The sequence below is a fragment of the Tetrao urogallus genome, assembly GCF_951394365.1.
Source record: "Tetrao urogallus genome assembly, chromosome: 3".
Taxonomy (NCBI): domain Eukaryota; kingdom Metazoa; phylum Chordata; class Aves; order Galliformes; family Phasianidae; genus Tetrao; species Tetrao urogallus.
The window spans coordinates 63,461,407-63,479,952 of NC_136815.1; the positions used below are offsets into that span (position 1 = coordinate 63,461,407).

Below are 18,546 nucleotides of genomic sequence, written 5' to 3' on the forward strand. Positions count from 1 at the left end.
GTCTTCTTCAGCTCCTTTTGAGACCCCAGGAAATTTCTGAGAATAAATATTTGCCTGTCTTCTTATTGCTCAGTCAGAAATTCAAATATTTGGGAAGCCAAGAGAGTGTGTTTCTACAAAGATAGAATAGAAGTGCGCAGTTCACTCCAAATGAAAATGTGAGCAGCAAAATAGACTCAATTAATCTTTTTCTCAAAGATAACTTTTAATGAGGCAGGAGTTCTCTGCAAGTTGAAATGTTTTTGCTGTCCTTCTAAAAAATTCGAATAGAAGAATAAATTACATTTTGTATCACTTTCTCTTTAATGTGATTGAATGGGGATGTTTTTAATTAAGACAAATCTCTATGTTGATAGTCTTGATTAAAGGGGCTTTTAAATAGTTTATCTGCCTGGCTACTTTCCTTCCTAAAGCTCTGAAGAGGAAGATATCTTTCATGTTGAATTTAAATGCTTATTATCCCTTTGAACTCTGCCAGTACACTTATTTGAAATATTATTCTTCCCTTCTAGCCTGTGGTGTCAGCTCACCAAGAGGTTTTAGTAATGCCACTCTCTGGGGAACATTGCTGGCTTAGCTGAGCCCTGAACAAACAGGTGGGGGTAATATTTCAAAGACTGCTGTGATCTGCTGTCTCATTTCTGTGCCAGCCCTGTAATAGGGACTCATGACATCTGTATGGTTCTAGCACCAGAAACAATGGAGCTTTGGTTTTGTCTGTGGGCCTTGTGTTACAATAATGCTAATAGCTCATAAGTAGTGATCTTTGCTCAAGGCATTCCCACTGCGGTTAGCAGGGAGCAGGAGTAATCTGGGGGGAAGGGAGATGGGATGGGCAGGTTCACAGAAAATCACTTTAGATGTGGTACAAATCAATAGAAATGTTTCTTACAAAGCCTCCCAGTATTTTTTTCTAATGATGGATATTGCAAGTGTTTTCTGAGCAACTGGAGTCCTCTTCAGTGTACAGACCAGTGCACAAGTGCACTCATGTTCTTTCCTTTCTACTCATCTGCAACACATTCCAGGCATCTGCCAATTTCAAGTATGGCAAGAAGCTCACCTGAAGGTTACACAGCTGGGCATGCATGAACTGCAGGCACCTGCATCTACTAGGAAACCAGCATGCTTGCTCACTTGTGCCAGAGAAAGAAATGAATCCAGTCAGTGCTTATGAATGATGCAGTCCTCTGTGGCTGAAACATTGCCCTCCCATCCAACAGTGGAAACTGTTGGGGCAGATGCATAAACAGGAGCTGTCATGAATAAATGGGAATTCTTATTCAGAAGGGCATGAAGCTAAAGTTTCATTTCCTTCTGCAGCACACCTGGGGTCAGAAGCAAGCAGCAGGTGAGCTGCTGGTTGTTGAAGCTATGCACAGTGAGGGGAAGAACTTCTGCCTCCAGTAATCCCAGTAACAAGAAGAGGGTGGGCCTGTGAGGGAGTCTCAGCCAATTCTGAAGAGCAGTTTTGATTTAAGAAGGGCTTACAGGAGCACCAGGCTCTGCTCAGGCCTTCCAGCCTCCTATAAAACCTCCCAGCATGGGGAAGACTGGAAGGAGAGAAGCATGAGGAAATCATGTCTCTGATGGCAGAGGACAACAGTGAAGGGAAGGTGGGAAATGATGTGAAGGTCAACTGTTCAAACAAAAGAACAAGGAAGCACTGTGAATGTTTGGTCTTGTAATTCTGCCTTGTGCCTTGTTAAGCCAGCGGTCGTTGACTTAGCCTGTATTGTCCCTGTGTCTCTTGGGCCTGTGGCCAGCTGTATCACTAAATGTTTCATTTGCGACCTTTGAATAGTATTTATTTTCAAAATGAAGTAGGATGGTAGTCTGTATGGGGAAAAAAAACAACATCACAGTGCTGTGGAAGAGCTCCCTCATGTCCCTGAAGCTGAAATATCAACACTGCATCCCAAGCCTACACAGGTCTCCAGTAAAATGCTACTGGGTCCCTCCATTAGCACAATTAGAACTATAAAGTAGAATTATCTTCTATTAAGAAGTAGGCCTTTGCTTAGCCATAGTTCTGAAGATCTTTGTGTGTCAAGTTTTTCAAAATGGTTAAATATGCTTTTGACAGTTGCCCCAAAACTAGAACTAAAAAAAAAAAAAAAAAAAAAAAAAAAAAAAAAAAAGACAAGATAAAAAATAAACACCAATCAACTCTTTCATTTATTGCAAGCTGTCAAAGGGGACAGGTTCAGTGGAAAAATGAATGTGTGACTGTGTCATTAGAAGTTGAGTCACCATACATGCGCAGGTAGCTGGGCGGAGTGGCTGGAATGACTGTTGCTAACCTCAGCTTCAGCATGGCCTGGCTGTCAGGAAAAAGTTTCTCAGAAGCAGGAGTTTCTTGTTTTCTGAAACCTCTTTTCAAACTGGCAATGAAAAGCCAGAATTCTCCGAATGAAGAGAAGTATCAAAACTCAATTTTCTGGTGATAATTCTTTGGATAAGAGCAACCTGTATGTATGTATATGAATATAACAGTCTTTTGCTGTAAGTTTGAGGAAAAAGTTAAGATAAAAAAAAAAACTCTGGTTTCCTGAAGAGAATTTAAAAAAGACACACTTTTCTTGACATTTGCTGGAAAATACTGTCGATATTGGTACTTTCCTACAAATACAGGTTTTTATAAGTTTGAGGTTTCTTTCATGCTGTGTGGTTGGGCACTGGAGCAGATTCCCCAGAACACATGCCATGGCACTGAGCTTGCTGGAGTTCAAGAAACATCTGGATAATGCTCTCAGACATATGGTCTGATTTTTTTTTGTGTTGTCCTGTGTGGAGCCAGGAGTTGTACTTGATGACCCTTGTGCATCCCTTCCAACTCAGGACATTCTGTGATTTGCTATGGATGGAGAAAGTTGTGCTGCTTCGCAAGCGTGGCTGCCACATCTCTCTTGCTCCATCCTAGAGGGAATATAATGGCGTCTGCTCCTTACCTAACACCGTGTTGCTTGCATCCTGCACAGTTTAAGTCATTGCACCTCCTCAGCCTGTCATGCACTGTTCTTTTGGGATTTTTTTTCTTCAGCATGTGGCTGGCACTCGAAAGGACTAATGGCATGCACAAACTCATCTCTCCTGGGGATGTCTAGAAGAAAACTGAGATGGCAGATTTACAGTGTCTACAGATGGCGTCAGCAGCAGACACCAGCTCCTCTGCTTTTTCTGTTTAGTTCCAGGTTTCCGCCTTTCTGCAATAGGTGGAAGGATTTTGTCCCAGCAATACCTGGGGTCGGGGAGGCTGCAGGGTGCTGGCAAGAGAATGCTGCTGCTACCAGTGAGAAGTACTGAGCAAACCTAAGCCTTTTTGCCACCTGCTGCTGCATTTAGTGGGGTGCTGGCATATGCAAATATTTTCAAGGGCATTGGGAGAGCTAAGCACACATGCAGGGAAACAGAATGGCAGAGCGGAAGAATTTTTTTTTTTCTCTGAGTACCAGATTGATGTCTGGATTTTTTTCCCACTGTTTCCCTTTCCCGCTGATGAACTCTGGTTTCAGTAAATGCTGTAAAGATTATTTTCCTGTCTTAAATCAGCATAGCAACAGCATCAGAACAAAGCTCAAAGCATCAAGTTAGCAACATACTGAAAGGGCTTCAGAATTCATCATATGCTGTCATTTATTTGAAGTATAAGGAAGGGGGTTCTGCATGGAGTGCACCTTAGGCTGTTGGCAACCTTTGCTCTGTGCACATGTTGGCTGGCAAATGAAGACAAGTCAGTTAAATACCCATTCTTTAATTAGGTTTATCCCTGTAAGCAAGAAAAACATTGAAGTAACCTGAGGATATGTTACGTAGCTGCAAAATAGAAACATGAAGACATAAGTTTATTATTTCACTACAAGAAAGACACTGAGGCCCTGGAGTGTGTCCAGGGAAGGGCAGTGACACTGTGAAGAATCTGGAAAACAAGTTTTATGGTGAGAGGCTGAGGGACTGGGATTGTTCAGTCAAGAGAAGAGGAGGCTCAGGGAGACATTACTGATCCCTACAGCGACCACAGACAGGAGGTTGTAGTGAGATGAGATTGCCCTCTTCTCCCAGGTACCCGTGACAGGAAGAGAGGGAATGACCTCAAGTTGCACAAGGGGGCAGTTTAGGTTGGGTATTAGGAAAGATTTCTTCTCAGAAAGTGCAGTGAGGCATTGGAACAGGCTGCCCAGGGAAGTGGTGGAGTCACTGTCCCTGAAGGTGTTCAAGAAATGTGTGAGTGTGGCACTGAGGGACATGGTTAGTAGGCATGGTAGGATGGGTTGGTGGTTGGACTGGATGATCTCAGAGGTCATTTCCAGCCTTAAAGTCTCTGTGATTCTATTATTTATTTCTGGTGTTGCATAAAGACCTTAACAAGAAAATACCAGCCATTTATCCTTCTTTGGTTAGTAGAAGCAAGAGGAGTAACTGGTACTTCTAGATCCTTTCCAAAGGACACAAATTATCTTCTAACAACCCTCAAATGTGATGTGTTTGCCCACACACTGACTGGCTCATGTATTTTATAAAATAGTCCTGTACTCTGATATCTTTGAGGAAATATCCCATTCTGACCTCTTTGGCACTGCGAGAAGTATAACTGCAATTGGTTAGTTTAAACCAATAACAAGTAAAATATTAAATGTGTCTTTTTTACATTATTTGCAGACATTTCATGCTCTTCAAGGCTCTACTGGTAGCAGACCTTTGGGACAGATCAGAGCGAGGTAAATGGCTTTATGCTGGGTTCACTCCTGCATCCAAGGTTCCATGTCTCCCACACACCTCACGGATGTCAGCACAATCTGCACTGAGGCTTCTGAGAGGCTCCATTCACCTCCTATTCTTTGATACCAAATGTCTTGGCTGCAACTGATTTTCCCCTTGTTTTAAGCAGCAACAAAGGTGCAGGTCGCTCTGAAGTCAGCAATCACTCTATACCCATCTCTCTGACTTCTATATGAGCACAGGTAATGAGCACAGATGTGCCTTTCAATAATGGCATGCAGAGAGTGCTGTTTCAGACAAAAGCGAGGATTTACAATGTAATTTCCTGTCAGTGCTATGCAATTGGCCCTACTACCTGAGAAAGCCTTTATTTTCCTACTAGTTATATGCAGAGGGCTCTGAATCTTTCCACCCTAAAATCGTTCCTCATCTCTCTGTGTGCATGTCGTGCTCCCTCTGTTGCTGATGGCTCCCACTAATGCTTTACACACGTTCAGTGGGTGAGCGCGGAAAGTAGGCTGGAAGGACCCTGTAGCTGTCGTACTGCTGCATACCTGGGGGTCCCGAGTTCGTGGCGGCTCGGGCAGGGTCCCCGCCCTCTCTGAAGGAGGGGGCAGCCCAGCAGCAGCAGCGGCGGGCCGGAGCGGGGGGGGCAGCGCTCGACCTGCGGTGCCGTGGCGCCCCTCGGCGGCCCGATGCCGCTACTGCCCGCATCCTTCAAAGGGCGACGGAGGCGATTTTCTCGGGGAAGCCCCAGGCAGGACACGTTGAGGCCGTGCCCCGGCATCTTTGGGAGAGAGAAAGCCGCTGGTCCCGGGATTTCATCCCTGGGTTGTCTGAAGCAGATGTCCCTTCCTGAGGCTTTTGCTGGAACGGGTGCAATGCGAACGTGTTACCCTTGTTTGGAGCTGCTCCAGCTTCCACAGGCAAAAAACAGCAGAGAAGCAAACTAAGAGTTCTTTTCTCCTGCCTTGCTTACGCCCACTTCGAAGACAAGGGCATTATCATTATTGTTAATTATTATTTCTTTGACTATTGCTCTTATTTAGGCTCTGAACTATCAGGGAAAGACTGTTCTCCAGCACACAGAACTTTTTAAAAAAACTTTTCCTGCAGTTCTCTGGATGGAGTCTCAGGAGGAAATGGGGATTTTTTATTTTTTTTTTTTTTGTTAATTCTTATTTCTGAGTTCCTAACTAATTAGTATGAAATGACATTGTCACACGTGGAATTAATTGAATTCTGCCAGTACTGCTTAAACTCCTTAAAACATTCCTACCTAAATGAGCTCTTTGCTAATACAAGCTGAATTTTCAGCTCTCTGGGCCAATTTTTGCACAATAAGTAAATGTATTTCTGCATGGGGAGGCCTCAGTGCTATGCCCTCTATTGCGAGTTCTAATAAAAGGCTGCTCTGTTTTGGCTCCTTATTAGAATAATGCTATAAATAGCCTTTTGTAGCAAGGACTTTATAAAAATGGGGATATTTTTGCTTCAACACCTCCTGGTGCACATTGTGCCACCATCTGGCAGATCTGGCTTCCAGGGCAGCTCTACCTCCCAGCACTTCATTCATGCTGGGGTGGCATGGAGTGCCAGAGAGGTAAAAATACACAACTTCAGAGAAAAGAAATGACTGCCTGATGTAAACAAGCACACGCATACACACACACCACACACAAAACCTGCACCATTTCCATATGCTTTGGGAAGGCTCCGTAGTGCTTGCTGAAGCAAAACTCATGCTGATTTAGTGTCTAAAACTGCAGGGCTTAGTCTTCAGATTGAGGCATGCTATGCTTTCAAAACAGAACTCAGAGACACTGCTTTTTTCCCACATTAGGTTAATTTTACAGAAAGAGTGCTGTTGTGAGCAGTATGGGCAGCAGAAGCATGATGGCCGTTGGATCAAGACCAGATATGTAATTCCACGTAGGCAGGAAAAGCAAGGTTTACCAGTGCTAAGCAAAAGATGATCTAATGATCTAAAGCAGTTTTTATTTGGATGGTAACATACTGAGAGTCGGCATTTTCTTGTCTTTTTCCAAAAGATGTGAAGCAGTACCATGCCTCCAAAAGCCTTATACATCCCTTGCCTAGCAGCTTTCTGAAATCCCACACATCTTTTCCTTCGCTAGGTTTCTTTGTTTTTCTAAGATGACCACTGTTTTTCTCACAGAAGATGTTCTTAATTAATTGTCACCCAACATTTTTTCCTTCAACAAAAATCTTGAAAAATCTCTGACTGCAAGATATTCCTAGTATATTTTCTTTCATATCTAAGTCACTAATGCAACTACCGTATTTTGTAGTCATGGGTCGTTAACTACAGCATGGTAGTTCTTTTCAAAGCAATCAAGGTGACTGCTTAATTTCTATAATTTATATTGCTGTTTAATTAAGGGAAACCTAAGATAACTTACTGGCAGGGCAAATACATATACCACATTGAACAAGTCTGCAGTAAGGGTTTGAGGAAACAGCATATGGATTACAAATTCCAGTTGAGATTATTGCAGAGTTATTGCAAGAATGCTGCTGTCTCATGAGTTGTTTTATTAGCATTGGTGGATACCTACTGAGTTTTTGACATGTCGACTTGATGGAAATAGACAGGAGCATTAAAGTTTAAGGAGCTTTTCTTGAGGCATAGATATGTTGAGGAAGAAGCTGTAAAAACTTGACCGTATTCTGTATTTGGGAGCACACCAGAAACAGTAATAAGCTGCCATGAGCTGAGTAAGGAAGCTGAGCCTTTTAAAAGAGGACAATTAAATGGAGAAAATCCATTAGATTATGGATAGAAGAAGGAAAGCAATAGTTGCTTCTTCTGGTGCAGGATCCCATGTGCCTGACCACAGAAGCAGAGGAGAAATCTGTTTCAGATGAGTGATCCCAAAAGAATGAGCACAGAGGACACGCATTAGAGGTTTCAGTGGATTCAAACTCTGCCAGCATTACTGGCCTTTCCACAGCCCTCTCCCCATGTCAGGTTGTTAAACGACAAGAGAGTTTTACCTCCCAGTCCCCTCAGTACAGAGCTACAGTCACTCCTGAACAACAAAAAAACTGGAGATTGAAACAAGATTTATTTTTGCATCTGTTATCTAACGCATAACTCAGGCATGTCCTACCTGCGGCCTATGTCACATGCAGCCTGGCACGGTTTCCAGTGTGTCCCACTACTTGCCCTGCACCATCACCGCGGTTTAGCTCTGCCCCACCAAGTGGCTTGGCCTGGCCCCTCAGCATCAACTGAACATCTGTGTGCTATTAAACCTGACAGAGCTGAAACCAGAGCATGGAGTGCTCTGCATGGAGAGCACCTTCCCACCAATATTTCATTACATGTTGTTGCTGTGTGACAGATGGCAGCAGAGGAGCAGTCTAACAAAATGGCATCTGACATGGAAGTGCAGGTGGAGCAAAGGTCATCACTGAATCCCTCTATGTGGAAAAAATTGCACCCACTGAGATTCACTGACGCCTGCTCAATGTTTGTAGAGACCAACAGAGGCAAAGGGTGGTGTTTCAGAAGTGGTAACAGTGACAGTGGGTCACCTCCGGCAGTACAGATTTTTACAAGCATAGCATTCAGACTCTTGTTTACTGCTGGCAAAAATGCAGAGTTAATGGTGATTACTATGCTGAAAAAATAGTGTTTTGTAGCTAAGAATGTGCTCTATTAAATGGTGTTATTGTGCTGTATGTATTTGTTATCATTGCCATGGAAATAGATAGGAGACATTACTTTCACTGCAACCTATGTATATGCAGTCCAAGACAATTCCTTTTCCTTTAGTGTGGCCCAGGCAAGGCAATAGGTTGGACACTCATGCCGTAACTTATTCCTGAAGCTTTCATTTCTAGTCCAAACAGCCCCAAATGAATGAACATGAATGAACAGGGGAAAAGTATATTTTGAGCAATATGCAGAATCAAGAGACTAGCCTCCAGGGATGAGTGAGAAAAATCCCAACCTCCAGTTCTGGGAATGGATGGCTAGATTGAGCACCAGCAAACAAAGAAATTGTCCAGGATAGTGTGAATAAATCATAGAGGCATTTTGGCTGCTGGATCTCCCTGAAGCAGAAGATAATAGCTTAAGAAGCACTGGAAATCACCAGACCTCTGACTCCCACTATTGCCACTGGAAAAGGCTCCCCAGGGCAGAGGTCATGGCCCCAAGCTGCTGTATTTTAAGGAGTGTTTGGACAATGCTCTCAGATGTAGGGTTTGATTTTGGGTGGTCATGTTGGAACCAGGAGTTTGACTTAACAATCCCTGTGTGTCCCTTCCAACTCAGGATATGAGTCTGTGGCTCCATGCTGAAGGAGCACAGTGCCTTCTAGCATGCAGTTCATATATAATGTGTCATTTGTATGTCCCACCCAGGAAAGGTGTCACCAAGTTGTGCAAGCCACAAAGTACAGCACATCAAAAGTTTGAATATTCAAGAATTAACACTGCTCATGAAACCAGTTTCATAGAATCACAGAATGGCTTAGGTTGGAAGGGATCTTAAAGACCATGTAGTTCCAACTCTGCTGCAATGGACAGGGTTGCCACCCAACAAACCAGGGTGCCCAGGACACCATCCAACCTAGACTTGAATGCTTCCAGTTAGGGTATCTACTGCTTCTCTTGGCAACTTGTTCCAGCGTCCCATTACACTGCGTAAAGAATTTCTTCATACCATCTGACATACATCTCACCTCTTTTAGTTTAAAGCCACTCTCCCTTATCCTTTCACAGTCAGACCACGTAAGAAGTTGGTCTCCCTCTTGATTATAAGTTCCCTTCAAGTACTGGAAGGACACAATGAGGTCTCCCCAGAGCCTTCTCCAGGCTGAACAAGCCCAACTCCCTCAGCCTTTCTTTACAGGACAGGGCCCCAGACCTGGGCTACTACTTGCCAGACTCCACCTCGCCACAGAGCCACAGACTCTTGCTAATAATTTTTGGTTGGCAGCCTTAACTACTCAATTACATTGGGATCTTCCCTGCAGAAGTGCTGCCACACAGGCATTGCTGTTAGTTGCACTGTGGATTCTCCTGTTTGCTGCAAATGCCACTACACTCTTCTCTGTGAAATAACAAGGGTCCTCATAAGTGCTCCAGCAGTGGAACTATGGCACTGCTTTCTACAAGCAAGCCGTTTTGGTAACAGGGACAACGCTTAGGTGAGGTTTTAGGAAAAAAAGAAAAAAAGAAAAAAAAATGTCAATAGTTGTTTTAATTTTTAATTTAAAGAATTTAACAGGAAGGAGGCAAACACAATAGGGTCAGAAGCAGTATCTTCAACTTTGTAAATGAGCACAGCTCCAGTGCGATCACTGACAGTATCTCAGCTGTCAGATTTAAATGATAGCTCTCATGTAAGTGCGTGCAATGCAGATAAACATCCCACATATTTACTGTTGCTGTGAAGCATTGCACAGTGCTCTCAAGCCTGCTTCCAGTGAGGAGAGAATGCACACAGCTGACAGCTGTTCCAGTGCTGAGCAAATGCTTATTCACAGGCAGTATGGCAGTTGGGTGGCTATTTCCAAAAGGAGATGGGGGGCCTTCATCAGAGCTGATTAGTGCTGGAAAGAATAAGCCACAGCCTTATTTTCCCATTAGCCTGATTTGTAAGGGTTTTTCTATTGCTGTTTGCTTGTTTTCCATTGGCCCTGCAAAGTTTGCCAAACTGCATTTCAAGGGGAAGAAGAGACTCATTATTTTGTATCTGAGCATGGTGCTGCTCTCCCACAGCTTCTTACATAGGTTGCCTCAGAACACATTGAATTTGCATGTGATCAAAATTACTCTTGCACTTTTTAGCCCTGAGTGAATGCTGCTCTGTTTGGAGTGAGCACTTGGTGCTCGCTGGGAGCACTGCAGCAGTCAGTGCCTCTGACAGCCCAGGGGCATGGACTCACCCCAAAAGCAGCCCCATCTGAGAGTAACTCCAGGCAGTCGTCAGCGATCAGAAATGAAAGGTGTCACTGTAATTGTTAGGGTACTGCCAACTGCAGCCCGTCGTTCAGCTGTCCCACCACCACCCCCCGAAGTTTGGCCGAGTAGAGGAAGTGCAACCACGCAAAACCCCACTAAAAAGCGAGGAGTTCTGACCAGAAGGCACAACCAAGCCCTGAAGTAGTGTGCGAGGCCGCTGCCTTAGTGCTACCCGCGGGCACCACGCAGCAGAAGCACACGCGGGCCGCGCCGTCCCGCTGGCCAGCCCGGGCTTACCTGCGCGCAACGCGGCTCTGGTGGCTTGGCGAAGCCCGCCGCCCCGTCAGGTGGGCGCACGCACACCCGCGGGTAAGCCGCACACCATGCGAGAACGAACGAGCGGCTGCCAGCGAGCGGCTGCTTTACCTGCGATGAACGTAACTCGGTCCCACCTCACAACTCTTCCAACCCCACACGGACCCGGCGTGCAGCAGGCGGGCGGGACGGCTCCGCCGCTCCCGGGGCGCCGAGACCTTTTGCGGGGCCGCCACGCGGGGCCGTCCCACGCCCCGTCCTATGTTCCCTCCCCGCGCCCCCGCCGACCCCGGGGCGGTCTCTCCTCTCCGCTGCGGCTCCTTCCCCGCCGCCCCCGCGCTGCCGGCGGCGCAGCAGCCCGGGGCGGGCGCGCTCGGCGCCGCCGCCTCCCCACCCCGCCGCCGCCGCCGCCATGGCGGTGCGGAGCGCCGGCGCTCGGCGGCTGCTGCTGCTGCTGCTCCTGGCCGGCTCCGCCGCCAGCCCGGCGGAGGAGGGCGGCGGGCGGCGGGAGGCGGGCGGCGGGGAGCAGGGCGAGGAGGCGGCGCGGCCGCACCACGACTCCTCGTACGGCACCTTCGCCAGCGAGTTCTACGACCTGCGCTACCTCTCCGAGGAGGGTGCGCCGCGGGGCGGCCGTGCGGGAGGGCGGGCAGGCGGGCGGCGGGGGCCGCGCGGAGCCGGGGCGGGCGGGCGGCGGCGGCGGCGGCGTTCAGGACGAAGGCCAGCGCCTGCCGCCATCTTCTGCCCGCAGCCACCGCCGTGCGGGCCGCCGCGCGCCGCACCAGGCTCGGCGGGCTCCCCGCCTCGGGTCTGCGGGCACATAGGCAGCGAAGGGCGGCGGGGCACGGGCTCAGGGCCTGGCCGAGGGCAGTGGGAGGCGGCGGCCGGCGTGCGATGCTCGGCCGCTCGGTCGTGTGGGAGACGGCACGGAAGAGTGATGGAGGGGTTTGTCGGATTGTTAAAAAGCCGTGTGATGGCGTGACTGGCAAGAAATTCGGCCGCGTTTTTCTTTTTCGAAACAGATTTTGGATAGAGTGGGAAAAAATGAAGCAGTGAGAAGGTGGGATGTACTACAGTCAGTCTCGTGCTGATGCTCCACTATGAACTGCTGTGAAATGTTGCTAGCTTTGTATGCTTAAACCAGCTGACTGCTTTACCTAGCTCATGGTGTGGCCAATGGAAGCTGTAATTTGCGGGTTATGGCCTATTTCCTCTCTCCTTTAGCACTATCAGATTCACCTAGAAGGTGAATCGGGGCTCGTGGAGCCCAGTGCCTGGGGGGCAGGGCACATGCTCCTGTTTGTTTGGAGATGCTGCAGCCTGCAACTTTCAGAGCACTTTCTGGCTTCACAACTTAATGCTTTGTTTTTAAGGTGGCAGACTAAAATCACATTAAAATACCAATGTTCATAGAACGAAACTGAACCTCTGCAAGCCAAAACTAATCTGCAGAGAAAAACATATATTTAATATTGAAAGTTTTTCACAGTAAAACCTATGGTGTGCATTGTTGACATGATGAAAAGAACACAGAACCTTCCCTCTTGCAGGTTAGATGAACCAAAACTGAAGGTGGCTATTTGTAAAATCTGTGTAATAAGATGAGAAGTGATGGCCTCAAGTTGTGCCAGGGGAGATTCAGGTTGAATATTAGGAAAGATTTCTTCTCAGAAAGAGTGTAGAAGCAGTGGCACAGGCTGCCCAGGGATGTGGTGAAGTCCCTGGAGGTATTTGAGAAATATATATATGTGGCACTGAGGGACATAGTAGGCATGGTGGGGATGGACTTGATAATCCTAGAAGTTCTTTCCAACCTTAATGATTCTGTGATTCTATGAGAGGAAAGGTCTGCTTGCAGATGTTCATGCCATGTCTTCAGTGTATTACAGTAGAGCAGATAAGCTATTGCCTGGAGTCATAGATCCTTCCTTATCTGTCTCCTCTGTGCCTTACCTCACAAGTGGTTGTAGGTCATTGCTGCAGGCATTGCCTGTTTTGATACTCTTCCCTTCCACACTCAATGCATGTTTTCTGTACTTCTTAAAGGAGAAAGTATCCCTTCAGTATCCATTCCTAAAGCTGAGAAGTCAGAATTCTCTCCCTTTCAGATATTCCGAGGGATCCAAGCATGCACGAAGAGCCAGCCGAGCGGAGAGCCCCAAGCCTTAGCTGAATGCCCTGCTCCATGTTCGTGCTGCCAAAGCTTACATGGTCAGTGGAAGGCTTCCTGCTCTCATTGTAGCAAAGTTGTGCTCCAGCGCTGTTCTCCCCCACCTGAAGAATGTTGCAAACCTGAGGAAATGTTTTCATTTCTCTATGTTATTTTAGTATCTCAATCCTGGACCTACTGATAGAGGGCCTGTGTCTGTGACAAGGTAGTCCCTCATCAGTACAGCTCAGTTATCACCAGTCAAAGTAAACACTATTGGAACTCTTTCTCTTCAGTGTTACTTCTTTTTTCTCCTCGTATCTTTCTGGTTATGCTTTATTCTCATTCTACAGGTTACCCTTTCCCTACTGCACCTCCTGTGGATCCATTTGCAAAAATCAGAGTGGATGACTGTGGAAAAACGAAGGGATGCTTCAGGTCAGTCTTTGATAAAAATGCAGGTACCTTTACATTCGCAAATGTTGACTGATTGCATTCAAGAGTTTGATCAATGTTCCATATTCATTTGGGATCCATATTATTTGGGAACCTACTCTATAGTGTAGGACTGTTTTGTTTAAGTAAATGAGATTATTTAAGGACATCAGAGTTGTGGACTAGATTAATTTATGATCTTTGCATTTTCTTGAAGCGCTAACTTACAGAACAGGGACTCGGCATTTCAACACAGTAACACTGTGCGTATGTAATTGCTTGTCATTATGATTAAACATAATATGTTCTTATTCTAAAAAGGTAATATTTGCAAGCAATTAACAGTACTACTTTAGTGTGATTTGTGTTTTACCACCACTCTACCAAAGTACATTCTTTTAGTGTTTCTTGTAGAAACATAATATCTACAGCAAGAAATTGAAAGGCAAAGTTTGCATGTTTTTCCATTTCCATTTAGGTACGGCAAACCTGGCTGTAATGCAGAGACCTGTGACTACTTCCTAAGTTATCGTAGAATAGGAGCTGATGTTGAATTTGAGTTGAGTGCTGATACCGATGGCTGGGTAGCAGTGGGATTTTCCTCAGACAAGAAAATGGTAAGGTTCTTAAAGTTCTTCACGTTGATATGTGAACACTTTTGCATGCCAGAATATCAATATTTTATGTTTTATCTGTCAGAAGCAGAGCACGTATGTAAAAACTGACTTGCTGAAAGCAAAGTACCCAATAGTCACCGGGGAGCAGAAGCTAGGTCTGCTGTCTCCTCAGAACTGCCTCATCCTTAGTAGCATGTCCTTTCCCTTCTTTGCTAAATAGTACAGCAGTGTTTTGGTTTATCTTTGACTGTTTGAATATTATTAGCTTTTTGTCTTTTTATTATAATATCCTGTTGAGTTTTTCATGTTGGTGTTACTTGGACAAAAGGCACATCAGGAACTAAATATCACATAGTTCCATTCTTAAGTAAATCATCTGTCTTTTGCTGATACAAATATGGCTTTCATTTAAGAACTCTGGGAATCCTCTTGTTTCTTTCATCTCTGTGTTTTATTCCAGGAAAGCCACAAATATGTGACAAAATGACTACTGGTCACTTAGATACATACTCTAGAAAGCAATCCTGTTAGGATTTCTTCTTCTATCTCTCCTGGATTTTACTGAGTTTTGTTTTATGGTCATTCATCTACTTGGTTGTTCAGTGAAGAGCCTTATTTGTTGTTGTGTTTCACTGGGCAAAGAGGCACATATACTGTTTGGACATAAAAAAAAAACTGAGCAATAGACAACTTCTGCAAATGTTTTTTTTGTGATCCTTGTAACACGCTTAGGATTAAAATGTAGTTTATAACACTGGTCTTCACATGCAGAGATATTCCTGAGTACATGAAGAATACTGAATCTGTGTTCTATATTGCTAGTTAGAGGAGAGTACTTTCTTGTTCAGTGGTAAGCAGTAGTCAGAAAAAGTATAAAACGTGGAAATCCTGCTGTAGAGCTGGGAGAGGCAATGGGAAGACTCACACTAACTTAGCAACATTTTATCAGACCAAAATGAGAATCAGAAAGAAAATATGAGGGCAGGTGCCTTTCTCTCATCGGTAACTATGTCTTGAGTATGATGCTGCAAATAAACACAATGGAGAGAGCAATCTTTTGTGTCATAAAGAGTGTTGTGAGGTATGGTTTTACAGCCAAATACCAGGAGGAGTTTGGATGCTAGAAAGTACAAGTAGTCAATAGGATTTTCAAAGCAGGTCAGTAACTTTAAATACTTGGCCCTAAGCTATTAGAGATTATGTTAGTAGTTTATAACTCCTTTACTACCTGTACCTGTGTACCTGTACTACCACTCAAAGCAAAGACATTGAATTTCAATGGTTAGTCAGACTTTGGAGAAATAACTGCTTTCAAGTACAGTTAAACCTTCTCAATGTGATCTTGCCAGACTTTCTGCCACACCCCTCAACCATCCTCTGCACTGCACTATCACTTCCCCTCCCCGTGCTCCCTTGCAAGCCCACTCAGTCCAACCTGTCCCATGACTTCAGGTCCATTCAGCCTGTGAGTGCAGTTCATCCAATGCAGCCCCATTTGTGTTCCCACCCCTGACCCCATCATATTCTCTGAGTTCCTCCCTCCCATTTTACTCAGGAGCGCAGATAAACTACTCAGCCTGCCTGCATGATAGCCCTCAGTCAGAAACATGACTTTCTGCAGGGCAGGTGGCATAAGCACAATTCCCAACCATGAGGATGTGTGCTGTAGCCCATGAGCTTGCCTGAGCAGACAGAGTTGTGCTTGTGCTTGGTGGCTGGAAGGTCTGTACAGTATGATTGTTCCTGGGACTAACATATGCTTTAAAGCATACGTTACCTTTCAGCCCAGGTGGGTGGACCAAACTGCATGTAAAGTCACAGCTTCCAGTAATAAGAATGGAAGCTGAAAGATTTTCATTATAAATTTGATATGAGAACTACCGTCAGCTGGACTAAAACAGCTGGTGTTTGCCTTTCTCTCTTGTTCCCCTGCTGACCTTATCCCTTGTTGTAGCTTGAAGATGTTGTGGAATCTGGGATACTTTAATGATAAAATGACTTTACATCACAAAAGCTTTGCTGTGAGAAAGGGGCTGTACCGTGGAGGCCCTGATGAAAACATTGTGGCCTGGATAGCCAAAAAGTTCAAGGGAAAAAAAGTGTTATTGGGTTGTCAGATTTTTTTTAACTCCTGTGACCTATTTTTTTGTCTCAGATAACATTACAGTTTTCCACTCATAAGCTTTTGTGCCTACTTAGGATTTTGTAATGTCATTCTGTTAAATGAGGTGCAGAATTAATTTTTTTTCTGAATGTGGAAACAGTTTTTTTTGTTGGTTATTTTGTTTGCTTGTTTGTTTTGCCTCTTTGTACTTAAAAATGAGAGATTGGTACTCAGAGGTAAAGAAAAAATTAAACTTCGAAAATAAGTGTTGGAAAGCAATGATAGGCTCAAGACCAAAGCTGGAAGGTTAGCCTGCAATAATACTAGGTACAGAAAGGCCTTCATAGGCATAGTCCTAAGAGATGCACTGTGCCCTTTTTCATTCCTTTCCCCATAACAGCAAACTGACAGATGGTCACGCTAGTGAGCACTGCTTGTGGCATCAGTGTGACCTATCAGAAGGACTTGTATTGGAAGAGTGGGACCTGTGTCTAACATAGCAGTGATACCCAGTAGTAGCATGGCGTTCAACAAAATGCCATGCATCAAACTTGCAGTGTTTTAATGGTTCATGACAGCAAGGCATCTACAAGACAGTGCTCCTAAAATTAATACCTGAGTGATGCTCTGCAACTTTGAGTTACCTCAAATAAACTATTCTAACAACTGTTTTAATGTTTCTGTAAATGACTTACACAAACAATTGCCTCACACTTCTTTCTATCCCTTGTTTCTTTGATTGGTAGTTTATACGATGGGAAGGGGCACAAGTAGATTAATCTTTTCTTGTATTCTACAATATTCTGTATTGTTACTGTTTGCTGATCATTTTCTCTTAAGATAAATGAGAAGTTATATTATCATAAGTGAACATGAGATCAGAAAAGACAGGCTGTAGTTTATGATAATAGCTACACAGATTTAGTAGATTAATCTTCTCTAACTTATTAAGTTATATTGCTTTTCTGTCTGCAATTCTGATACAGTAGATTTTGCACACATAAAGGAATCAAGACCACCAATTTTACTGAAGCAAGATCCCAGAAAATCACACATTATGAAAGAAAATAGCCTTCTACTCATCCACTGTGTGATGTCAGGGTGATATTATTATGCCTTATAAATGTGTAGTGTATGTTAGGTTGTTTTGGATCTTAGATCCAAACAAGAATGCAGAGAGAATAAGTAATTGCTAGTATTTAGTCCGTGCTGTTCCATCTGAATGAAGAAACATTTCTAGGGAAAAGAATATCTGTGTATTTGTAACTTAGAAGAAGGGAGTGAGAGACCCAAGTCTTGATTGTTTCTAAAAGTTGAAGTTGTATAAATAAATGAGGAAATGCTTTGTGACACTTGTTTTCCTTCTGTGAAAATGTTTTTACCATGTAGGGAGGAGATGATGTCATGGCTTGTGTTCATGATGATAACGGAAGAGTCCGAATACAGCACTTTTACAACGTTGGTCAGTGGGCTAAAGAAATCCAGAGAAATCCTGCTAGAGATGAAGAGGGGGTTTTTGAAAACAATCGTGTAACTTGTCGATTCAAGCGTCCTGTATATGTTCCCCGAGAGGAAACTATTGTAGATCTGCACTTGAATTGGTACTATCTGTTTGCCTGGGGTCCAGCAATTCAGGGTAAGTTGATGTCTGTGCTACTGACAACTTAGGTATCAAAATAGATAAATGTTTTTCAGTGACATTATTCTTACTTATATATTTAATGAATTAAAATTTTGGCAGCATCAGTCTTAAGAATATAGAAACAGGAAGGTGAGATAGCTAGCAGAGTCCTACATATCATATTTTCTTGGTTATGCAGCTATTGTTCCTGCTCTCCAAAGCTAAATTTAAGTTAGGACAGATCATAACTGGAAGTTCTGAATTCCTCTGAAGGATGATTATTGTTTACTTGAATGTCATTTGTTTTATTCAGAAGTTTAATTTCAGAAATCAGAGCAATAACTACTCACTGACATTGTAATGTTGCATGCTCTTCTGTGTATGAAAATTAAGTCTTTCTACCTATTTGTCTGATAAATCTTTAGAAATCAAATGCAGCTGATGTTATTTCTTTCTGCCCTTGCCTATTAAAGGTTCTATAACTCGTCACGATATAGACTCACCACCTGTATCAGAGCGTGTGGTCAGTATTTACAAGTATGAAGATATTTTCATGCCATCAGCTGCCTATCAGACCTTCTCTTCTCCATTCTGTTTGCTCCTCATTGTTGCACTGACCTTCTATTTATTGATGGGAACCCCTTGA

At 44.2% G+C, this 18,546-nt stretch overlaps 1 protein-coding gene across 1 annotated transcript; it reads left to right on the forward strand.

Annotated features, from left to right (window-relative positions):
- Window positions 1-11,386: 11,386 nt before the first annotated feature.
- Window positions 11,387-18,546, forward strand: FRRS1L (ferric chelate reductase 1 like; the record flags this gene model as incomplete). The annotated part of the gene is made up of 5 exons (XM_079533669.1): window positions 11,387-11,591; window positions 13,477-13,561; window positions 14,037-14,175; window positions 17,669-17,915; window positions 18,374-18,546. The coding sequence occupies 5 exons, from the start codon at window positions 11,387-11,389 to the stop codon at window positions 18,544-18,546; spliced, it is 849 nt and encodes a 282-aa protein (XP_079389795.1).